The sequence below is a fragment of the Terrapene carolina genome, unplaced genomic scaffold, assembly GCF_002925995.2.
Source record: "Terrapene carolina triunguis isolate 2854851 unplaced genomic scaffold, T_m_triunguis-2.0 Scaffold69, whole genome shotgun sequence".
NCBI lineage: Eukaryota > Metazoa > Chordata > Testudines > Emydidae > Terrapene > Terrapene triunguis.
Genome location: NW_020664420.1, coordinates 19067935 through 19091907, shown reverse-complemented (window position 1 = coordinate 19091907; position 23973 = coordinate 19067935). Strand labels below are relative to the sequence as shown.

General features: G+C 44.4%; 1 protein-coding gene across 1 annotated transcript in view; it reads left to right on the top strand.

The window, feature by feature from the left end:
* Positions 1-22041, top strand: part of CPLANE1 (ciliogenesis and planar polarity effector 1) — a 174011-nt gene extending 151970 nt beyond the window's left edge. The window contains exons 47-53 of the mRNA XM_029910904.1: positions 10309-10370; positions 10837-11004; positions 13025-13146; positions 13504-13587; positions 16957-17100; positions 20615-20793; positions 21362-22041. Coding sequence (XP_029766764.1) covers positions 10309-10370; positions 10837-11004; positions 13025-13146; positions 13504-13587; positions 16957-17100; positions 20615-20793; positions 21362-21496 — 894 coding nt within the window. The 3' untranslated portion in view covers positions 21497-22041. The remainder of the gene's footprint in view (positions 1-10308; positions 10371-10836; positions 11005-13024; positions 13147-13503; positions 13588-16956; positions 17101-20614; positions 20794-21361) is intronic.
* Positions 22042-23973: the final 1932 nt, after the last annotated feature.

Sequence of the window (23973 nt, the reverse complement as noted above, 5' to 3'; positions counted from 1 at the left end):
AATATGAGTTAGTGTGGCAAAAAAATATGAATTTCTTTTCATGGATTGGTATAAACTAAGGCTGAGTTGGGTAGTGTAAGTCTGGAGTGATGGTTAATAATCAGTAATTATTTGGAAAACTCATTGGATAACTGTGTGTTTACAAAATTTCCTACATTTAGGTTGTTGGACTGTTGAATTTTGAGAAGGATGATGATGATTTGAGAAAGATGAATACCACCCTAGTTGTGTCAAGGGTGGTAGGTAGGTAGTTGAAACTAGTAAACAATAGGATGTTTCTAACTGTTCCTCTCACTCTTCCTTGTTGTTGGAGGTGACTAAGGTCAGAGGCAAATGGGCTATTCTCACGATATGTCACCCCCTGACTACAATGGAAGAGGCTCTGGTACCTTTAGATAAAAAATTTCTTTCATCTTTCATTAGAAGATACCTGTCTTTCAAGAGCAGTAAACGTTTGTTGTTAAGAAGGCCTGAACCTTTATTAATTCTGCCGTCAAAGGGAAGCAAGACTGATTTAAAAATCTGAGCTCTTATGTGTGAGGCCAGTCAGATGTTGACATCCTTTAAATGGTGGTGATATGGCAATAATGGAAACTGTCCTTGACAGTGATGCATTCAGACATGCATGGCTACCTTCAGTTTTACACAGAAGTTCAGTAGAAACTGGATGACTGGCATGTGTTAGAAGGAACCTAGACTCAGACAACTCACTGTTCAGTTTGAAATCAAAGTGCTCGGTACATTCAGAATCCAGGTTCTTGGCTTCCCTACTGGCAGAAACCAAAAGATTCCAAGTCCCCAACCACAAGCAGTATAAGACCTACAAGATTTACTTCAGAATGAATAGCTAGCTTCAAAGATCGTTTCTATCAAAAGGAAACGAAGCCTGTATCCCTTATGGCCCCTGGTTACAAGGGCCGGTTACAAGAGAGGGGTCAGATACAAGGGTATTAGGCATTACTCACAGGGGCTTCAGCATTCACTTTAGAGAAATTACCCTGGAAACTACTAGTAGCCAGAGACGACAGAAGAGGGAGAGTCCTTCAGCTCAGCTGGCTGGGGATCTAAGAGTTAGGACCAGGGCTTTTCTCTGGATCGCCAATCTCCGTTTCAGTGGCTTTTACAAGCCCCACCACTGTCTGCCCGGCACCCTCTGATATTGTAGGGCAGAGGGAGAATTTTGGCATTACAGCCACTACTAAGATACTTTCATATGAATTTGTTTACTGCTGGAAGACTGTAACAGGATTCCTGGGGTAGAACCTGAAACTGCAGGACTGCTGTGCCCCCTTAACTCTCCAGCTTGGGTTGTCTTTCATGATGCTTTGCTAGTGACAAGCAGGAAACCTCTCCACGGGCCGTGATCACTCAGTCCACTGCATGCAAGGACACACTCAGCAAAATTACATGAATGCTCTCTAAGCCACTTAGGAACCATACACTGGGAAACACCAGCAAATCCCCCCCCACCCTTGCACCCCAGAAATGTACCATCTTACACTGCTCAAGACCTTCTCTTGAACAATGCAAGCTCATATTAATTAGTTCGCCACTTCGTCAAAGGACAGTGGACGTGCAGCAGCCCTTGTAATCTGAGCAGATTCCCCAAGCACTTTGGACAAACTCACTGGTAAGGATAAAACATCACAGTAAGTTTATTAACTACAGAAGGATAAATTGTAAGTAGTAGGCATAAAGGTCAGAGATAGTTACCTAAGAAAATAAAAAGTAAACGCATTCTACATCCTAAACTTTCAGACTAAGCAAGATTTGAATCAAACAGCTTTTCTCATCCCACTAGATGTTGAAGGTAGGTTACAGTTGTTAATACACAGGCTGAATTTCCTTCTCAACTTGGGACCAGTTTCTTCAATTCAAAGTCTGTCTTCCCAGCGTTCTTTTTTCCTTCAGCGTAGGTGGGGGAGGAGAGAGGTGGTCCCATGATGCCACTGTCCCTTGTACTCTCAGTTCATGTCCCATGGAAGATACTGGCCCAAACATGTCCTCGTGGGCCTTGTTGAGATACAGAGTTGAGCAGCCCTCATTGTGTGGTGCTTACACAACTGAGTCCTAGAGTTAAGCAGTCCTCATTGTGGGGTGAGTGTGCAACTGTCTCTTACTGCAGGGGTTCTCAACCTTTTTCTTTCTGAGGCCCCACACAACATGCTATAAAAACTCCAGGGGTGGGCTCAGGCATAGGTGCAGTTAGACTTCTATTTTGGGTGGGCAGGGACCAGTGGGGCTCGAGCCAGCTCCGCACAGCGGGGTCCAGTGGGGGAGTAGCACCTCTAACCCCTGACTCACCTCAGCAGGCCACCTGCCTGTCTGGGTTATAGGGGCAGGGGGGCGCAACCAAAAATTATAACTGAAAGGTTAAAATTTTGAAAACAGCTCAGGGTGCAGGCAGGGGTGGGTAGCTAGGGGCTGTGTGCAGGCTGTGGGGTAGCTCAGGGAGGGGTGGGTAGCTAGGGGGCTGTGTGTGGGCAGGAGGGTAGCTCCGGGTGCACAGAGGGGGTAGCTAGGGGCTGTTGGTGGGTAGGAAGTAGCTCAGGGAGCAGGGAGGGGGATAGCTAGTGGCTGTGTGTGGGTAGGAAGTAGCTCAGGGTGCAGGCAGAGGGGTAGCTAGGGGCTGCATGCCGGGAGGGCTTCCCTACAGTCCCTGTTCCCTGAGGGCTCTGCCAGGCACGGAGCCGGGGCCCCCACCCAGGCAGTTCTTCACGCTGTGTGAGCAAAGGGGGCCGGGCGCTGAGGAGCAACTTCAACCCCCTGCACCAGCAGCACCAGGAGACGAGGGAATGCCATGGCTTCCTACTCCATGGCACCAGCTGCCTGGCACTGCTCTGGCTTCCCGCCTCCGACGTGGCCAGGGGGCGAGGAGAGAAGGAGATGGAACGGGGTGGTGGTGGAGGAGCTGCCCCGGGACTGCCCTGCTCTTGCACTATAGTTTGGGGGGGGGGGCAGCACCCCCCTGTCCTCCCACCTCTGCCCATGAGCTCAGGACTTCTGCCCTGTGGAGAGCACCGGGGCTTTGCGCTGGGGATTGGGGCTTCAACCCCATGGCGAGCACCGGGGCTTTGCGCTGGGGATTGGGGCCTCAACCCTATGGCTACTGGTTTCAGCCCCATGGGAGGTGTTGGGGCTCAGGCTCTGGCTTTTAGCCAGGGGGCCGCGGAGCCCCTGTTGAGAACTGCTGTCTTACAGAATTGTAAATATCTTGTTTATAATTCCCCTTCTGGTCAATGGTTCATGATGGTCACTTAACACCTGTTTGGTTGTGAGCCACCTCCTTTGTTGCCACTGGACAACTAGCTGTGGGCGTTTCCTGGACACACAATATATTTCAATAATAACCATATAGCAGAATATCATAAGTCCATACACAATTATGATACATATATTTTGAAAGAACAATGAGTTTCAGCAGATCATGACCTTCCATGCCTTGTATGAAATATCATAATCGTATACAAATGAGTATGGGGGTTACAGGGTGCTATTTTAAGATACAGTGTGTCAAAAGGACATAGGACCCACTATCCCCTATCTGCCATGTCACATACTGTCACTTAGTCTTTGTTTATTTTATGCAGCTACTCACAGCAGGCTTCTATATTCCCAGTTAGTACTAAACTGAAATGCATTAACTTGTTGACTCAGAATCACAGCTTTAAAATAAATAGATGCACCTGGTATTGTAAATATCCCCTTATGCTTACAAACCAATATAGAGCTTACAAATTTGTCAATTTTTATCTATTTTTTTTCACTCAAATACATTTTTCACTAAGAGTCAACCAGACTTTGGGGACAACATCATTGTCTCACCTAATAGGTATTTATAACCCGGCGATCAAGCCCATGAAGTCAGTTTTTTATTAAGCTTTTTATAATTTATATAATCTGCTTTCTGCGCATTATATGTACCATTAAATCCACAGTCATTTAAAAATATGAGCGTAAGGTCCTAAGAGATTATGGTGGCAATACTTAAGTGATTTTTTTTTTTAGGCTAACAATTTACACGTGTATTTTTTTCTTATAAAAGGTAGAAAATATGTCTTTTAGAAGTACTCATGAGATTAGGCCCCAGATTTAGGATTTATGTTTAAAACATTTATTTTTTAACAAACCCTAGAATTTACTCAAAATTAAAATATTTTCTCCTGGAGTTGATAACTCAATCATTGCAGCATTGTGCTGCTGCATGAGAAATAGAAATAGAGACTGAAGTAGTCTGCCCTTGTCTAAGTTGAATGAAGTGCAGCAAACAAATAAACAGCATAAATAATAAAAAATAAAATAAATTGTTAGTTCTTTCAGTTTTAATAATCTAAGGGGGCTGTTAGTAACATAGGAAGAGGAACTTGTTCTTCTAAAAATAAAGGGTGAACTGGTTTAAATAGTCATAGCTCCATGACTTTATTTTCTACCATTTTAGAATCTGGCCCAAGATTTTTAATCTTTAAATTATTAGAACAGTTATGGCCTAATGTTCACTTCATCTGCCCAGCACTGTGGGTAGCAAGAGGAAGAAAGGAGTGGAAAAACAATTAAACTAGCAAACAGGTATAGTGAGTGATTACATATGACTACTATTAAGTCTCCATTTCTGCACCTCAGTTTAACTCTTTGCTGAAGAGCAGGCCAGAGTTGTCTTCTCAGGGCTTTTTGGAAACCATTATACAGAGTTAAACCCATGACTATTAAATGCAAAAACCTGAATGTAAATATTAGTAACAGATTCCAGTCAGCTTCAAAGAGAGAGTACAACACAATTGCTTAGTAAAAGAAAACAGTTACTAACCTTCCATAACTATTTCATGTCAGGCGTGTGCACCACACATGTATTGTTGACAGATTTTTTCCCCCGATGGTATCCGTAGGGCTGGTTCTAGTGCCCTCTGGAGGCCTGTGCTTATGCTCCATCATGCCGCCAGCCCCGTGCCCTTCCAGTTCCTTCTTGTCATCAACTTCGACAGTGGAGTAGGAGGGCAGGTCATGGAATGGACATGAGCAACACATATTGAAGAACTACAGTTACAGAAGGTTAGTAACTTTTTTCTTCTTCGAGTGCTTGCTCATGTCCATTACTTGTCTGGTGACTCACAACCAGTGCCTTTGGAGGTGGGCCAGGAGTTCACAGATGTGCCAATTGCAACACAGCTCTTCCAAAACTGTCATTGTCCCAAGCCCATTGGGTAATTGCACAGTGGGCCAGGAAGGTATGAATTGACGACCACGTTGCAGTCTTGTCAGTACCTGAGCAAGGAATGCTGCTGAGAATGCTTATGGTCTTGTAGAATGGGCCTTTACTGCGGCTGGGGGTGGTACTTTCGCCTGCTCGTAGCAAGTCAGGATGCAGGCTGTGATCCAGGACGAGATTCTCTGGGATGACATGAGCCCTTTCATTCTATCTGCTATAGCCCGAAAAAAGTCAACTTGCGGAAAGGCTTAGTCCTGTCAATATAAAAGACCAGGGCCCTTCTAACATCCAAAGAATGCAGACACTCTCTTCCTCCGTACTGTGTGGCTTCGGGAAGAACACGGGCAGAAAGATGTCTTGGTTAATATGAAACTGCGATGCCACCTTTGGCAGGAAGGCTGGGGGGGGGGCAGCGGAACCTTAGCGGGGGGGGGGGGGGGGGGGGGGAGAAGAATAAGGAGGATCTGAAGTCAAGGCTTGGAGTTCTGAAACCCTTCTGGCAGAAGTAATTGCCACTAGGAAGGTGACCTTCTATGAGAGGGTCAGCAGGGAGCAAGACGCCATGGACTCAAAAGGGAGGCCTGTGAGTCTGGATAAGACCAGGTTTAAGTTCCAAGGAAGAATTGGGTTGCGAACTTATGGGTAGAGCCTTTCCAACCCTTTGAAGAACTTTCTTGATACCCAATGGGCGAAGACTGATCTGCCTTGGATAGGAGGGTGGAATGCTGAGGTGGCTGCCAAGTGGACCTTGAGTGATGATAATGATAGATTTTGGTGCTTCAGACCAAGTAAATAGTCTAAGATTGACTGCAGAGAAGCTTGAGTCAGGCAAAGGCTCCTCTCGGCTGCCCAGCAAGAGAAACGTTTCCACTTGGCCAGGTAGGTAGCTCTGGTAGAGGGTTTCCTGCTACCTAGCAAGACCGGTTGGATTTGTTCCGAGCAGGCCCTCTTGTCCAGATGTAGCCGTGCAGCACCCATGCTGTCAGGTGCAGGGAGGCGAGGTTCGGATAAAGAAGCTGTCCGCAATCTTGTGAGATTAGGTCCAACCTGAGTGGACGCATCCACGGGGCTTCAACTGCAAGTTCCAGAAGCATGCAGAACCAATGTTGACATGGCCATGCTGGAGCGATTACAATAACTCTTGCCTTGTCTCCTTTGATCTTCAGGAGGACCTTGTGAATCAGGAGATTCAGAGGGAAGGAGTATAGCAGGTTGTTGTTCTGTGATAGCAGGAAGGCATCAGACAGGGAGCCCTTGCTTTGACCGAGCCTCAAACAAAACCAATGGCATTTCCTGCTCTCTGCAGTGGCGAACAGGTCCACCTGGGGAGTCACCCACCTCTGGAAGATAAGGCCAGCGACCTCCAGGTGGAGAGACTACTCGTGGTTAGAGGAAAAGGACCTGCTGAGGTGATCTGATAACCCATTCTAAGACCCCAAGGAGATGCGATGCTTCCAGGTGAATGGACTGCTTCATGCCAAACTCCCGGAATCTGAGGGCTTCCTGGAAAAAGATCCTGGAGCGAGCGCCTCCTTGCTTGTTGACATAAAAAACTGCCGCTGTGTTGTTCGTCAAGACCTACACTGACTTGCCTGAGAGTTGTGGAAGAAACACCTCGCAGGCCAAGCGTATCGCCCTGAGTTCTTTTACATTTATATTTCTTGATAGCTCTCCCTGTGACCAGAGACCTTGGATCTTGATGTTGCCAATGTGGGCACCCCATCCCTGATCCAACGCCAAATTCATCGTGAGCTGTGGGGTTGCAAAAGGTACCCAGGTCAGCACTTAGTCTGAATCTAACCACCACATCAGGGATGCTAGAACTGGTGATGGAATGGTTAGAATCAAGTCTAAACGGTGTCTGCTCAGGGAGTAGACCGACGTAAGCCACATCTGAAGTGACCTGAGGTGCAGTCAAGCGTACTGCACGACATAGGTACATGCCATCATGTGACCTAGAACAGTGGTCTCCAAACTTTTTTGATCGCGCACCCTATCAGTAAAAACATTTTGAGCACGCACCTCCTGCTGCGCCGCAGGGCCGCCCCAAGCAAGTAGAAGAAGAAGGGGGGAAAAAAGCCGCTCAGACTCCTGCCCGAACTGCTGAAATGGCGCTGCTCCTGCCGCGCACCCCGAAGGATCCTCTTACGCGCACCCCACTTTGGAGACCACTGACCTAGAAGCTGTAGAGACACATGGGCGGTCGTCAGTGGGCTAGCTGAGACCTGGGTGATTATGTCCGCCATAGCTGTGAACCTGGTCTCCGGAAGGAAGGCCCGGGCCTGAGATGCATTGAATACTGCCTATAAATTCTATTTTCTGCACCCAGACTAACGTTGACTTTTGTTCCTTTATTAGAGTCCCAAAGCCTGACAGGTGGCTTGTATGACATTGATACTGTGTTGAACCTGAGCCCGCGATCGGTCTTTTATCAACCAATCATCTAGGTGCGGGTAAATCTGTATACCGCAGTATCTGAGAGAGGCTGCAACTACCACCATGCACTTCGTGAAAACTCAGCAGGCCAAAGGGAAGTGCTGTATATTGGTAATGACTCTGGCCCATCACAAATCTGAGTAATCTCCTGTGTCCACTGAAAATGAAGATGTGGAAATACGCATCCTTCAAATCAAGGGCAAGGTGTACCAGTTCCCTGGATTCAGGGAGGGATTGATGTAGACCATGGAGACCATTTGGAACCTCGGCTTCTTGAGATATTTGTTGAGGCGTTGCAGGTCTAGGATGGGCCAGAGGCCCCACTTTGCCTTGGGAATTAAAGGAAAACCCCTTCCCTCTCAGTTCTGGAGGAACTATTTCCTCAGCCCCTGCCTGCAGGAGGGTTTGCACCTCTTGGATGAGAAGTTGCTTGTGAGAAGGGTCCCTGAAAAGGGACGGGGAGTGGGGGTGAGGTGGAGGGATAGACAGAAACCGAAGGGTATACCCCTTTGCTATGGTACTGAGTACCCACAGGTCCGATGTGATTGATGACCATGCAGGAAGGTAGGGCGAAAGCTGGTCTGAAAATAAAGGGGACAATGGATCCGGAATAATGACTGATAAGTCATCCCTGACCATGCCTTCAGAAGGCCTGCCTGTTCCCACTTGTGAACTGGCTAGTGTCATGCTGGGATGTGGAGGAAGAAGGTTGGCCCTGATGGTGTCTGTAACCTTTTCCTTTCCTCCTGTCGGGCTCATGTTGGGGGGGCCCCCCGAGAACCTGGGCAGCAGCTGTGGTATGAAGTGTTTCCTCAAGGCTGATGGTATATAAAGGCCTAAGAATCACAGCATAGCCCTAGAGTCCTTGAGGTCATGCAGTTTGTGGTCTGTTTGCTCAGAAAACAGTGCAGCTCCCTCAAAAGGGAGATCTTGTACCAACTGCTGAATCTCATGAGAGAGCCCCAAAGATTGCAACCATGAGCTGCGTCTCATCGCCACTGCTGACACCATTGTCCTGGCTGCTGAGTCTGTCGCATCTAAGGCAGCCTGGAGAGAGGTCTTGACCCCCGCCTTCTCTTTGTCTATGATGACCAGAAACTCTTGCCTTGACTCCTGAGGCAGGGAGTTCTTAAATTTTGTCATTGAGTCCCAGATATTAAATTCATATCTCCCTAGCAGCTTAGCATCGAGCTGCTTAACGTCTTTATTTTTGGGTGTGGCGCTCGTCTGGCCCTGTATGTGCCACTCATTAGCTGCGGAAACCACCAAGGACCTCGGGAGGGTGAGAATACATGTACTCAAATCCCTTGGTGGGAACATAGTACTTTTTCTCCGCTCTTTTGGATATTGGGGGCAGATACGATGGGGTCTGCCAGAGTGCCTTCACCATCCTTACCACCCCATCATATACTGGCAAGGCCACTTTGGAGGGGCCCACTGCATTCAAAATATCAAATAGGCTGTTCATGGGCTCCTTCAATTTCTCTGCCTCCAGTCCCAGGATGGCAGCAAATCTTTTAAGTAGCTCCTGATGAGCACTAAAGTCACCTGGAGGCAGTGGGATCGTGGGGCCCATAACCACCTCATTTGGGGATGATGAGGAGAATGCCACCACTACTGGAGGGACTGGATCTTCCACCTCTCTGGGGGTGGTCTCTACCGGGGGTACTGCCGAGGATTCAGAGTCATGGTCGGAGCCTGAGTCAGCCTCTAGAACCTGCTTAAGTAGGGCTGCAGCCCATCTTTGGGAGACCGCAGAAGACCGTGGCTGAGAGAATGGCCCGGGTAATACTGTGAACTCCCCCCGCCCCGGGTTCCAATATTGCCATTGAAGTGCCCACTGCCCTGGAGGCCAAACTCCCATAGATAGTTCTGCACTGAAATCCGGTGCATAGGCAGGATGACATCGCCTCTTTTCTGGGGGAGTCAACTCACCTCCGGAGCTCGAAGAAGATGACTCCATGTCCAAAGGCCAAGGAGCAGCCATTGTCTCTTTCTCCTGCCGGCTGTGGTAAGGCCGGGAAGCAGTCCCGAGGTGCTGGGGAACGACGTCAAGGGTACGGTGACTGGCGTCCTTTCACTGGAGACTGACGCCGGGATACCGGTGCTGGGCAGATGGAGACCGGAGTCTCGACATCAGAGACCAGCATGGAATGGACATGAGCACATACTCAAAGAAGAATTTACATTTAATACTGTTCACAATGTTTGTGGGTATATTTGGAATATTAAATAATTTTTAAAACAAAAGCTATTAGCTATTAATAGGCAACAGGTTTAAAACAAAGAAAAGGAAGTACTTCTTTACACAACACATGTTCTGAAGGCCAAAAATATAACTAGGTTCAAAAAAGAATTAGATAAGTTCATGAAGGATAGGTCCATCAATGGCTATTAGCCAAGATGGTCAGAGATGTGACACCGTGCACCAGGTGTCTGTAAACTTTCAACTGCTAGAAAATGGGACTGGACAACAGGGGATGGATCACTCCAAATTGCCCTGTTCATTCCCTCTGAAGCTTCTGGCATTGGCCACTGTCATGTGCTAGATGGACCATTGGTCTCACCCAGTATGGCTCTTCTTATGTTCATAGGTATGTTCAAAGATTTTTAGGAGGTGAACTAAAATGTATAGCAAGTTAAATGCTTGTTTTCATTTTCTTTTATAGCAATTTGGTCTCTCTGCAAAGGAAATCAAATTGAGCCAGAAAAAGAAAGATGAAAAAGATAAGTAAGTTACAGAGAGTGTCATTTTGGGAGTTCTTATGTACTTTTAAATTTAACCATTCTGCCAGTCTCAGTGCCTAGCTAATTATGTCTGTCTTAACTCTGAAGTTTCAGATATGAATAACTTTTGATGTAAAAATCACCAACAGTTTGTGTCAGAATTCTCATTAAATTGTCTTTGGGAGAAAGTTGAATATTTAACTTTTTCTGGTCTATATTTTTGTATTCTATTAACTATTTTTAATGTAATGTTTTCATTCATTCTATTGAAGCTGTTTATTGTAACAAATACCTTAGATTTGTGCAACTGAGTTCAGTGATTGCAGAAAGTTTTTCAGTAACCATCATAAAAGGATGTTACAAAAGTGGACTGAGGAATCCATAAAACAGCTCAAGTTAAAATAAATAACTTTCACTGAATGATATAATGAACTAATGTGTAATTTTTGCCTTACTCTTTTTCTCCAAAGAGCCCTGTTGTCTGAGCATCATAATCTTAGAGTCTCACAAGCGCTTTCCCTAATGAACGAGATGTTATCTGAGACAGTGCAGCTTCCTGCAAGTGAACTTAGACCATTGTCCAAAACAATGAGATTCCCTCGAGATTTCAGAAAGCAGCACCTCACATCTGCGAGAGGGTAACATATTTACAATTCAAACATACTTTGGTGTACAGGCCTCCCAAATGTACATCAGATTTGCTAGTTGAGATGACCACCTTGAATCCTGTGTGACATGGGTTAAGTTCAAATGAGTTAAATGTAATGGCAGTGGGCAAAAGGGCTGGATCTCTCTAGCTGATGCTTCACCTGGTGTGTGGAAGTCTCCAGCTAGCACACAGCTAGTATAGCTAGCTCCTACACCATCCCCCGGCAAGCACCAGAGAACAGGGCATTGAATGCTGTTGTTCTGGCACGGCTTGTGAATTACCCCTTGGAGACCATAGCCAGATAACTAGCCCCAGAATCAGAGCTGCAATCAGCTCCTTCAAATCCACCCCCACTTACCTGCATCCAGGAGATACTGAGCACAGCTGAGAATCTGGTGGCTTATGAGAGTCCATGAACCCTGTAATATCTGGTAACAATCACCAATTTTTTTTAAAACACAAGTCCTAGACTAGTAAAAGCTGAACAACTTACCTGATCCTACTTGTAGTTGCATGTGTAACACTTCTGCCACGTGGAATTGGCGGCAACAAGGTCGGATTCAATATCTAGGGGGCTCCTTTTCAGCAATACAACACAGAACTGGCTTGAGCCTCCATCCAGTAATCTGGGAAAATTACATATCACCCCCTGGGTGTCTCTAAGAGTCAATACTTCCCCTCTTGCAAGCACAGAATCTGAGTTAGAAAAGAAAATTTTAATAAAAAGGGCAAAAGAAATCCGGCATTAACTTAGGAAAATGCTGCAAGCAGGATTCATAAGCAAAAAACCATGAGTAAAACACCTTCCCCCGAGTAGGTTGGGCAGTGTCTTTTGCCTCAGGTTCTTAAGTCCAACAACTAAATGTTCCTTTAACGTGCCCCTCACTTCTCCCTCCACTGCACCCCACTCACAGTTGTTGTCCTTGGTCAATGAATACCCAGAGTTCAGAGTTGCATTCACATGAGTTCACCTCCCACCGGGGGTGTGGGAGGAGGGGGAGAAGGCATTTTGCTTGCTCCCTGGCTGCTCAGCTCGCCACTCCACTAGCTGCACTGGCCGCTCCACTGGTGCTGCCAGCAGCTCATTGCTCCGCCGCTCTCTCTAGGATGTCTTGAGGTCCCACCACTTAACACAGCTTTCTGTTCTCAGTAGGGGAGCCTCATTGCAGGTGCAGGATAGGCAATTGCTTTCACCAAAGATGCTGTCTCATCACAGGTCAAATGTTTAGGCCTGGTTATTAGTGTTTTCAGCTCTACTGATACACAACAAAATAATCAGCTCTGTCATACACAGTGGAGAGGGAGGCCAGTCAAATGATGGCTAGGATTCTTAGATGGCACCCACACCACCAGGTACAAACACCTGTCCCCACCATCTCTCAACTCCACTGGGCTTTGGCCCCCTAGTCCCTTGCATAGCGAGTGCAGTTCAGTTGAGGGTGAGTCCCTCAATCAGGGTATGCCAAGCACAGTTCCGCTACCCTTGAGTCACACAACAAGGATAACAACACTTTATTACCACTGCACTCAATAACAGAATGACTTGTGATCCAACACCAGCCAAAAGTGATCTTTTGGGCAAAGCAGCCCCATGATGCTGCGTACATAGGCTGAGTGGGTGTGTCTATGCAAACAAGGTCGGTTCCTGAAGTTTTCTTCCCCAGCTCATCTGTAGCTGTCAGGGGAGAGCTCATGCAGACCCTGCTTACACATGTATAGGTTTTCAGCAGAGCGAACTGAATGTATACCCCTTCTCCTTTTCTAGAAAGAAATACTTCCACAGAAGTGGCTTACATCACTGAGATAACTCTTCTTTGTTTTGTACTTCACTGCTTATTGCCTTGTAGGAAATAATGGTATTTCATTTAATGTTACAAATTATTAAATATCCTCCCCTAGATATTATTGTTTCAAACATAGTCTGTTTTTATTGCAATACATTTGTATGGATATAATTGTAAGTTGCTAGCAGTGGTAAATATGTATTTTTTTTCTTCTTGCTTTATAAGTCGTCCTGGTAGTCGAAGTCTATCAGCAAGTCAAGCTGAAAGGAGCAGAACTGCTGCCAAACCTGACTTTGGTCAAGCAAGATCCCATTCCACTCCACCTCAGGGTTTAGCTCAATCTGGGGGTAAGAATTGTAATTCTGCTTCCCCCCTCCCTCCCATTTGTACAGCTAACAAGCTTATGGTATAATGCAGGCTCCAGACCCAAGATCTGGATTGTTCTTTGAAGATGAGAATGTCACTGTTATGATGACTTCAGCCTCTCAGATAGGATGTCAGTTATTTGACTGCTTCACCATTCCTTTCTGTATTCGTGAAGGTCTTGATTGTGCAATTTGTCCAGAGCCCATAATAAAGGGTAGTGTGGAACCCAGGCAGCAGGCACTTACTTGACTCTCTCTCTTCCTTTTTGAGAACCCATCTGTATTACACACAATACTAAAACTGCTTGCAGTAAAATTGGTTTGTACGTGTTTTTTTAGGAACTGCCACTGTGGTATTACAGAAGAATATATCTAAAGGGAGGATTAGAAATGCAAGACATTATCCTGTTAACTCTAGGCAAGGTAAGCTATACAGAACAAAGAAATGGTGCTTTTCAGCTAAAAGTTTAATAGTGCCGTGTTTTAAAAGACCTAAAATACTCCGATGTAAGTAACTATTTAAACAATAAGACAAAACTATTGCATTTCTGAATTATTGTTGCACATTTCAGGTGGTATTTTTACATGGCACAGTACTCAAGACTAGAACCCCTTTTTTTTACTGAAAATTTTTGAATTTGGAAATGTTTTGACATGTTCTACCAATGACTGCCCTTTAACAACCTGAAAAGTGCAGTAAGTGCCTTGAAATGCATTGTTTATCTCATCATTTCTAGGAGATGGAATTTATGAATCATAGTAGGAAAATAGTTAAGCTCATGCATTTATGAAGCAGTGTATGGGAGGCAGCACAGGAGAGAAGTAGTGATGAACTGGGTTCAATTCCCAGCTTTACTACAAATTAGCATTGTGACCTTGAGCAAGTCCCTTCCCCTCTTTGTACTGCTATTTCCCCTCAATTATGGCATCTAGGTAGTACTGCAGTACAAACAATAAATATAACTCTGATAGGAGAGTGGAAGCAGTCATAGGGTACTACTCATAGAAAATATTCAACTTTTTGTGCATTTGTTTAGCAGAAAATGGCAAAACTTTAGAAAAATGCCTTATTCCAGATCTGTTTGTCGCTATGCATTTGGAACCCACTGTTCTGCCTCTTTTCTCATGTACCAATTTTCAGACTCCAGCCCTCCATGTTAAAGCCCAGTTTGCTGTGGCACATACTCCTATTTAATGTATCAGTGATTAAAATGAGTTGGAGAGCGCCTGTGGTACATCTGCAAAGCTATTAATCAAAATTCATATTCTAAAATAGACTGGAATTCCAAATGTTTAAAGCAGGAGACGGAATCCAGACAATCTAGGAAGTTTTTGGAAAGTGTAGGGGACAATTTCCTGGTGCAAGTGCTGGAGGAACCAACTGGGGCAGAGCTCTTCTTGACCTGCTGCTTACAAATCAGGAAGAATTAGTAGGGGAAGCAAAAGTGGATGGGAACCTGGGAGGCAGTGACCATGAGATGGTCGAGTTCAGGATCCTGACACAAGGAAGAAAGGAGAGCAGCAGAATACGGATCCTGGACTTCAGAAAAGCAGACTTTGACTCCCTCAGGGAACTGATGGGCAGGATCCCCTGAGAGAATAACATGAGGAGGAAAGGAGTCCAGGAGAGCTGGCTGTATTTTAAAGAATCCTTATTGAGGTTGCAGGAACAAACCATCCCGATGTGTAGAAAGAATAATAAATGTGGCAGGCGACCAGCTTGGCTTAACAATGAAATCCTTGCTGATCTTAAACACAAAAAAGAAGCTTACAAGAAGTGGAAGATTGGACAAATGACCAGGGTGGAGTATAAAAATATTGCTCAGGCATGCAGGAGTGAAACCAAGAAGGCCAAATCACACTTGGAGTTGCAGCTAGCAAGGGATGTTAAGTGTAACAAGAAGGGTTTCTTCAGGTATGTTAGCAACAAGAAGAAAGTCAAGGAAAGTGTGGGCCCCTTACTGAATGAGGGAGGCAACCTAGTGACAGAGGATGTGGAAAAAGCTAATGTACTCAATGCTTTTTTTGGCCTCTGTCTTCACAAACAAGGTCAGCTCCCAGACTACTGCACTGGACAGCACAGCATGGGGAGGAGGTGACCAGCCCTCTGTGGAGAAAGAAGTGGTTCAGAACTATTTAGAAAAGCTGGACGAGCACAAGTCCATGGGGCCGGATGCGCTGCATCCGAGGGTGCTAACGGAGTTGGCGGATGTGATTGCAGAGCCATTGGCCATTATCTTTGAAAACTCATGGTGATCCGGGGAGGTCCCGGATGACTGGAAAAAGGCTAATGTAGTGCCCATCTTTAAAAAAGGGAAGGGAGGAGGATCTGGGGAACTACAGGCCAGTCAGCCTCACCTCAGTCCCTGGAAAAATCATGGAGCAGGTCCTCAAGGAATCAATTCTGAAGCACTTAGAGGAGAGGAAAGTGATTAGGAACAGTCAGCATGGATTCACCAAGGGCAAGTCATGTCTGACTAACCTAATTGCCTTCTATGATGAGATGACTGGCTCTGTGGATGAGGGGAAAGCAGTGGATGTGTTATTCCTTGACTTTAGCAAAGCTTTTGATACTGTCTCCCACAGTATTCTTGCCAGCAAGTTAAAGTAGTATGGGCTGGATGAATGAACTATAAGGTGGATAGAAAGCTGGTGTCGTCATCGGGCTCAATGGGTAGTGATCAATGGCTCCATGTCTAGTTGGCAGCCGGTATCAAGCGGAGTGCCCCAAGGGTCGGTCCTGGGCCCGGTTCATCTGGAGGATGGCGTAGACTGCACCCTCAGCAAGTTTGCAGATGACACTAAACTGGGAGGAGTGGTAGATACGCTGGAGGGTAGGGATAGCATACAGAGGGACCTAGACAAATTAGAGGATTGGGCCAAAAGAAATCTGATGAGGTTCAACAAGGACAAGTGCAGAGTCTGCACTTAAGACGGAAGAATCCCATGCACTGCTACAGACTAGGGACCGAGTGGCTAGGCAGCAGTTCTGCAGAAAAGGACCTAGGGATTACAGTGGACGAGAAGCTGGATATGAGTCGACAGTGTGCCCTTGTTGCCAAGAAGGCTAATGGCATTTTGGGCCGTATAAGTAGGGGCATTGCCAGCAGATCGAGGGACATGATCATTCGCCTCTATTTGACATTGGTGAGGCCTCATCTGAAGTACTGTGTCCAGTTTTGGGCCCCACACTACAAGAAGGATGTGGAAAAATTGGAAAGAGTCCAGTGGAGGGCAACAAAAATGATTAGGGGGCTGGAGCACATGACTTATGAGGAGAGGGAGAGGGAACTGGGATTGTTTAGTCTGCGGAAGAGAAGAATGAGGGGGAATTGGATAGCTGTTTTCAACTACCTGAAAGGGGTTTTCAACTACCTGAAAGGGGGTTCCAAAGAGGATGGATCTAAACTGTTCTCAGTGGTACCAGATGACAGAACAAGGAGAATGGTTTCAAGTTGCAGTGGGGGAGGTTTAGGTTGGATATTAGGAAAAATGTTTTCACTAGGAGGGTGGTGAAGCACTGGAATGGGTTACCTAGGGAGGTGGTGGAATCTCCTTCCTTAGAGGTTTTTAAGGTCAGGCTTGACAAAGCCCTGGCTTGGATGATTTAGTTGGGGATTGGTCCTGCTTTGAGCAGGGGGTTGGACTAGATGACCTCCTGAGGTCCCTTCCAACCCTGATATTCTATGATTCTATGGCGCAGAACAGTCTTGAGCAGTAATTTTTGAGCTTGGTTTACGTTAACTGCTCCGTTGTGTGAATCTAGTAAAAAAAAATCTTTTCTTTTCCAAGTTGCCATTCGGCCTCAAGACCAAACATCCCAAGTCACTCTCAGAGGAATGCTGACAGATTTTAACCGGAGGAGAACATGGTTGCAAGGCAATGCAAGCCAGAGGCAGGGCTTGAGCAAAGGAAGACCTAATTCGGCCAGACAAGGTTTGGAAAAGGAATGAAATAGAAATTTAGGATATATTGAGGCCTAAGTCTCCTTTCCATTACCCAGGTTTATACTAGTATCAGTGGTGTTTAAGTAGTGTAATGGAGTGGAGACCTTGCTCGAACTAGCCTCATATGGTGTGACTCTGTTTCATTGCCCTGTCTATTTGCTATTTCTGTATGAAGGTACTATTTTTCTAAAATTGTTGTTTATGGACATTGGGTTATGTGACCTCCAGCTGGAGTCTCGTTTTGTGTAATTAGGTCTACTTATCATATCCTAGAAGTAACTAAGGCTTTTACTTAAGGGTTCCAAGAACATTTGGAAAGTATCCTCATAATCTCACAGCCTGCCTACAAGTTAGGCAGGTTAATGGGCAGGAAACCAAGCAGATTTCCCTCTGAGTTTCATGAGAATCAACACATTCCCATGAAACATTTCAGTTTTGATGGGAAAATGTTACATGGGGAAATTTCAGACCAGCTGTAGTAGCAAGATCCAATTCCAGTTGTCAGGTCCTCAGGAGAACATAAGAAGCTTGGTGATTACTGCCTAAAAAGTTTAAGTGCCACTCATTGTATTGCACATATTGTATTCTCTATAGCTTTTTATACTGTACGTGTCACTATAATGTCTGAATGCCTTCCAGTCATGCATTAAGCAATGTGACTGTGCATGTCACATATTGTTCGATCACTCATCCTCTCCCCAGGAGGAGAAGCATAAGCAGTGGAGTGTCTTATTTTGGTAGGTTTTTTGTTTTTTTTTTTAAATATACATGATGATAGGCGTTTATAAGGAGGCACGTCAAAGAAATTTTCCTTGCCCTTGTGAGGGAAGGTGTTGAGGTTTGTGATGGCCCTTAGTTCTTGGGGGAGCTCATTCCACAGTATTGGACCAGCCCCTGATAAAGTTCTGTCTCCCACACATTCAAGCTTTTCCTTATTATAGAGTTCCATTGTGCCAGAGGAGTGAAATTGTTGACCACGGTGTTAATCCTGGAGCTTTAGTGGTCTTTCAGATATATCCTGAACCCAAACCATGGAGTTCCTTTAAGATAAGGACTGAGAGGTTGAACTTGATTGAGTTCTGTAGCAAGCCAGTTTAGAGAGCAGAGGACAGGTTTGATGTGCTTACAGTAGCCTGTGTTGCTGAGGAAATGTGCTGCAGCATTGTATACTAGTTGGAGTTTCCCAAGTGCTGAAGGCTTCATGCCCATCTATATCATGTTTCTGTAGTCCACCCAAGAAATGGCAAAGGCATGAATTACTGAGGCCAGGGCATCTTCAAAAAATCACTTCATGTTGGGAGTCTAGACTGTCCCCCAATGTCCTTGACTCCAAGGTCGAAGAAAGTATGACATCTGCTTCAAGAAACTGAACTGCAGCAACATCACTTATGCATATTATTAAACCATCTAGGGACTATAGGGCACCATATGCTGCTGAACTGGTGTAACTAAAATAATCAGAGAAGCCATTTTTTATTTATGTATTATTGTATACCTCCAAAATCCAGGGTCTTGGGCCTATTTTCATAGAAGTTTAATATAGAGGGTTAAATTCAAAGGAGAGTCTCTAGTGGGCCTATATTTTTTTTTAAATGGGGATTTAATGAGTTTTGGAATATATTCTATAAAACAAACTTCTAGCCATGTCGCTGACTGACCTAATTTCCATCTTTCTGTTTAACAAAACATCTTAAAATTGCGCATGGTTAGTCATTGTAGGCTGCTGAATACAAGAGGAGAGGAAGAGGAGAAAACAAATTTAGCATTTGACCTTTTGATCAGTATTGCTAAAAGTAGTTATTGTAGTTTAAACATTAAAGTGCCCTTCTGAGCTACATGATAAGAAATTTGATTCTTGTTCTTTATGGCCTACTGATTACACAAAACAACCTACATTTGAAACTCGACATTTTAATTTACAAAACCATATTCCATGAAGTGGTCCTGTTGGGTTATGAGGCCTCCAATTTGGGGGGGAAAAAATATGGTCGTTGGAGTTCACCAGATTTGTTTATCAGTCTTTAGCCAAGAAAATTACCTAAGCAAGTGCACTGCAGTGGTAGGCTACTGTCTTCTTTCACCACAATATTCTCACTTAGGCACATTCCACCCAGTTTAACAGCTGTGTCCTAATCTTTAATATACTAATGAACTTTCTCCCGTAACAGTTGTTTCTATGATCTTGAGAAATATATGAGGCTTAAATCTTAAAATTAAGAACATTTACAAAAAAGCCTTTTCATAAAAAAACTATTTCTCCTCTTGTGGAGACCCAAGCTCTAAAACCATGGAATATCCCTTGTCTCCACTCCCAGTCAAGGACATATGCTGGAGTTGCTCTCATTTTGAGATAGATTCTGAAGAGATTAGGCCATTCTAAGTGTATTTAGCCATGAATTTCCCCCACTCTTTGTTCAAACATCCCCTTTTTAATAGTATTTGTAATACTCATCTGAGGATTGGGACCCATAGGTGCCGACTCCATGGGTGCTCTGGGGCTGGAGCACCCACGGAAAAAAATTGGTGGGTGCTCAGCACCCACCGGCAGCTCCCTGTGGCCCCACCCATCCCCCCTTTTCCAGCTTGCCTCCGCCTCCTCCGTGAGTGCGCCGCTGCGTCCTGCTTCTCCCCCCTCCCTCCCAGCGCTTGCGCCGCGAAACAGCTGATTCGCGGGGCGGGGAGGAGGGGGAACATGGCGGGCTGGGGGAAGAGGCGGGGCGGGGATTTGGGGAAGAGATCCAATAGGGGCAGGGCGGGGGTGGAGTTAGGGCGGGGACTTTGGGGATGGGGTTGGAATGGGGGCGGGGAAAGGGTGGAGTCAGGGCAGGGAAAAGTGGCAAGGGGGGCGTGGGCACCCACTGGCGCCGGAGAAAGTTGGCGCCTATGTTGGGAGCGGTCTTTGGAGACTTGTCATATTGTGGCCACTTAGTAGCAGAGTGAGCAGCTCATTTTCCCTAGCTTAGTTTTCAGAGTAGCAACCGTGTTAGTCTGTATCCGCAAAAAGAACAGGAGTACTTGTGGCATATATATGTTTCATATATATGTTTCACTCTATATGCATCCGAAGAAGTGGGTTGTAGCCCACGAAAGCTTATGCTATAATAAATTTGTTAGTCTCTAAGGTGCCACAAGTACTCCTGTTCTTTTTCCCTAGCTTAGGCTTTGAATAGGATTATGTTATAGCATCCAGTCCCTGATCCAGAATTTCGTTTCTGCATGCTGGTTTTCTGGAAGACACACACTCCGTGCTCTGATTGACTACATAAGAGCCCCACTGCTGAAGGCAGCAAGAACTATCTGCTGATCTGTGATTGGACAGAGGAGAGATCATGCAGTTTCTGCTGTACTCTGAGTAGGGGAGTGCTTCTAATATTTTAGGGACAGCAAGGGTACTGGGTACTTAGCTAGAAGTATTTGGATAGAACAGCTATAAAGGATACTGATTTTTATTTTATCACAAATTCATAAACAATGGCTTAATTTCTGTGTGTTCCCCTATTCAGCCTCTGATTATCAAACACTCAGCACAAGGAATCTGAGAAGACCTACACCCTGTGCAGCTGCAATTCAGAGAGAAGAAACAGGTCTTGATTATGAGTCCGAGCGAGATTCAATAAGTCCCTGGAGTGTCCCTGATGATATCCAACGACTCCTTCATGACAATTATGATTCCCTACTTGAGGTAAGGAGTCTAATTGTAATAGGAATGAGTTGGTGCCTATCTTGTACCAAAAGGACCGTTATTTGATATGCCCTTTATTACCTCTTTTGCATTTGAAATAGATTTCACATCCAAAGTGTGGTGGTGCAGGAGGTGGAGGTAGTAGCTGAGGATTCTTGTTATAAATACTACAGCAGCAGTTTAGCAGAGCCTCATGTTCACATTATAAAGCTGTTGCTCCTGCCATGTCTTTACTGGTGTAGCATGGACTGGGAAAACTACTAACTACCTTATAACCTGCAAATGCATACTGATTATTTGTATGCTGGGAACTCATTTCAGTTGCTACCAAGTAGCCAACTGGGACACAATTGCGTAATAGCCTTGTTGCTTAGGCAAAGGAACAATTAGTTTCCCTTCAGCACAAGCCTGTCTTTTGTTCTCAAGATATTTTATAGAAAAGTCTTTGTTTAAATCAGGACAAAAGTTTTCTATACAAATGTGATGAGCACTTTTGCTATCTGTATAGGGATTTCTAGAGGCATTATATGTACCTTGGCTCACTGTTCACCATCTTTTCCCCCCATAGGTCTCTGTGCCTCATGAAGAGGATTGCTCTCCTCTTAGCATTAATGACAGTGTATCTGAAAGCACAGGAAGTATCTTGAGCAAACTGGACTGGAACGCTGTTGAAGCTATGGTAGCGAATGTGGAAGAAAAGTGAAATGAAGATCTCTCGACCTCTGTGCACTTTAGTAGTTATTTAGTGCTTAATAATCAAGGGGAGTTCTAAATAGTTAGCTTTCCGGGAAATGTATGGCCCTACCATTCCATTGTATTTTAAACAGAACCCTCTATTGAAATCAATTTGCAATTATGCTTAAAACTCAATAGTGGATTATGGCTCTTGTACCATGGAAAGTGTTTGATTCTCTTTGAAATGGGTTCCTCAGTTTCCTGGTTAAAGACCATATACTTTGGTGTTAATGTGCAGTCTCTTCAGCTTTTCTTGTGCTCAGGACAGACCCTTGGAATTACATTACACTAACTGAGTGGATAAGGGAATTTGTGTGCCAGTATTGACTTTATTTCTCAAAATAAGTGTACAGGCAATTTAAAGAGTTTTAATGATCAAGTTTTCTCCTTCAACTACTTTAATATTAACTCAGTGAAAAGTTTTATATTTTTAGAGCAATGCAGTTAATTTTTTAGTGTTAACTATTAAGTATATTAACAAGTGTGATATTTTGATTTGGTTTTAATAAAATCTTGGTTTTGTCTGTTTACTGTTTTTTGCTCTATTGGGAGGAATATCACTGTATAGGGTCTGGTTTTGCATTTTTATATTCGTGCCTTCTATTGTAAGTCATAGGTGGTGACCCTAGGCTAAAGTTCTGGCTAATCTTCTTCCAATTCCTTTCTTCTTCAGAGATTTTAAGGACCATCTATGATGATCCAATCTGACTTCTGCTTCTCACTTAGCAGCATGAACTACAGCATAGCTTTGAGAAAGATATCTAGAAAAGTTACGATTTAAGGACTCCAGGTGAGGAAGAATAAGTGTTTAGCAGGGAGAGAGCGTGAGTATTTATTCGTTAGATTTGGAGAAAAGATGGCAGCAGGAAATTAATACGTTGGGAAAGAGCAGCAAATGTGGATAGTTTTCACTTTTAGCATCAGCTACTTTTAGTAAAATATTTTCAGTATTAATTCAGGCATTTTATACAGCTACTTCTTTACATCCATCTGCAGTTTTCTAGAGCACAACTATTTCCTAGAACTGATCAATTTTAAGCAGTGAAGCAATGTAAAACTGGTTGACAGTACCTTCCTAATGAAACATTTTAGTTTTCAAGCTCTTGTCCTTTGGCAGACACACATCTATTGCTGTGCAGGTCAAAACCTGTCCCTAGGCTACTCACCTTGTTAGCATCAGTTGATCACCTCTTGATTTTAATCTGACACAAAAGAGTTGCCCTTATAATTTTATATTTTATTGAGGTCATTATCTGATACATGTAGTAAGTCTTAACTTTATTTGGTATATGCATAGGGTAATAGCAGATAAACTTTTTTGGGGTCAGCAATGTGGTAGGTAAGTGACGTATTTGATGAGCCAGAAATTAAGAGCAAGCATCCACCTGCTTCTTGAAATGAAAAATTGTTGTCCATTACCACCTACACTATTAAGCCCATTTGGTACATTACTAGGGTAGAATTATAAATAATAATGCAGAAGTGTTTAATAAATGTTTGGTGTTTTTTTTCCCCCCTTATAACACATTTTCCATTCTACTGTAGCTCAGCAGGATGTTAAAAATATCAGTAGGTCCAAATAACTTGTACGCAAGAGCTGGCTGAGGGTTTACAGCACTGTTAATGTTGTTTTTCAGTAAATTTTGGAACACAGCTAATGTTATGCCAATATTTAAGAAGGGGATTACGTGGCTAATTATAAGCCTGGCAGCCAAATTAACAGAGCAGCTGATATAGGACTCCATTAATAAAAGAGGGTAATATAACAATGCCACTCAACATGGGTTTATGGATAATAATAGAGCCTGTCAAATTAACTTGATATTTTTCTTTTGAGATTACAAGTTTGGTTGATAAAGGTAATAGTATTTATATAACAAACTTCTGTAAAGCATTTTACTTGGTACCACATGACATCTTGATTAAAAACTGGTGGGTCTCAACATGTAATTATAAACAGAATCATCATTGAGAGGCTGCAGATCTAGTGGCATGCCACAGGGCTTGGTTCTTCTTAGAGTAGTGTCCCTATGGGTGGTCCACACTAGGTGTGGTTCCATCCCTGTGCTGCTAATTGGACACTTGGACAGCAGCGTCCATTAGACCCGCAAATGCACTGTCTCTCCTTGTGCTGTGCTCCGAAGCTAACTACTGCCCCCTTGCTAGAGCCAGAGCCCTTAGTCTGTTAAGACTATTGTTTCATTTTACATATCTGCAGTTAATCTGAGTTCCAGTTGCAGTCCTCTTCTCCTTTTTAATTTTACCCTTGAAAATAAAAATGGAAAAAATACTTTAGTTTCTTTCCTGCTTTTTCTCCCCCCAATGGGGTATTGCTGGGCTTCAAAAAGTGCCTCACTTGTAAAGAAGCGATCCCAAGAGCAGACAAGCACTCCCCGTGCATTCGCTGCCTCAGGGAAGGTCACATACAGCAAAAGTGTGGTCTTT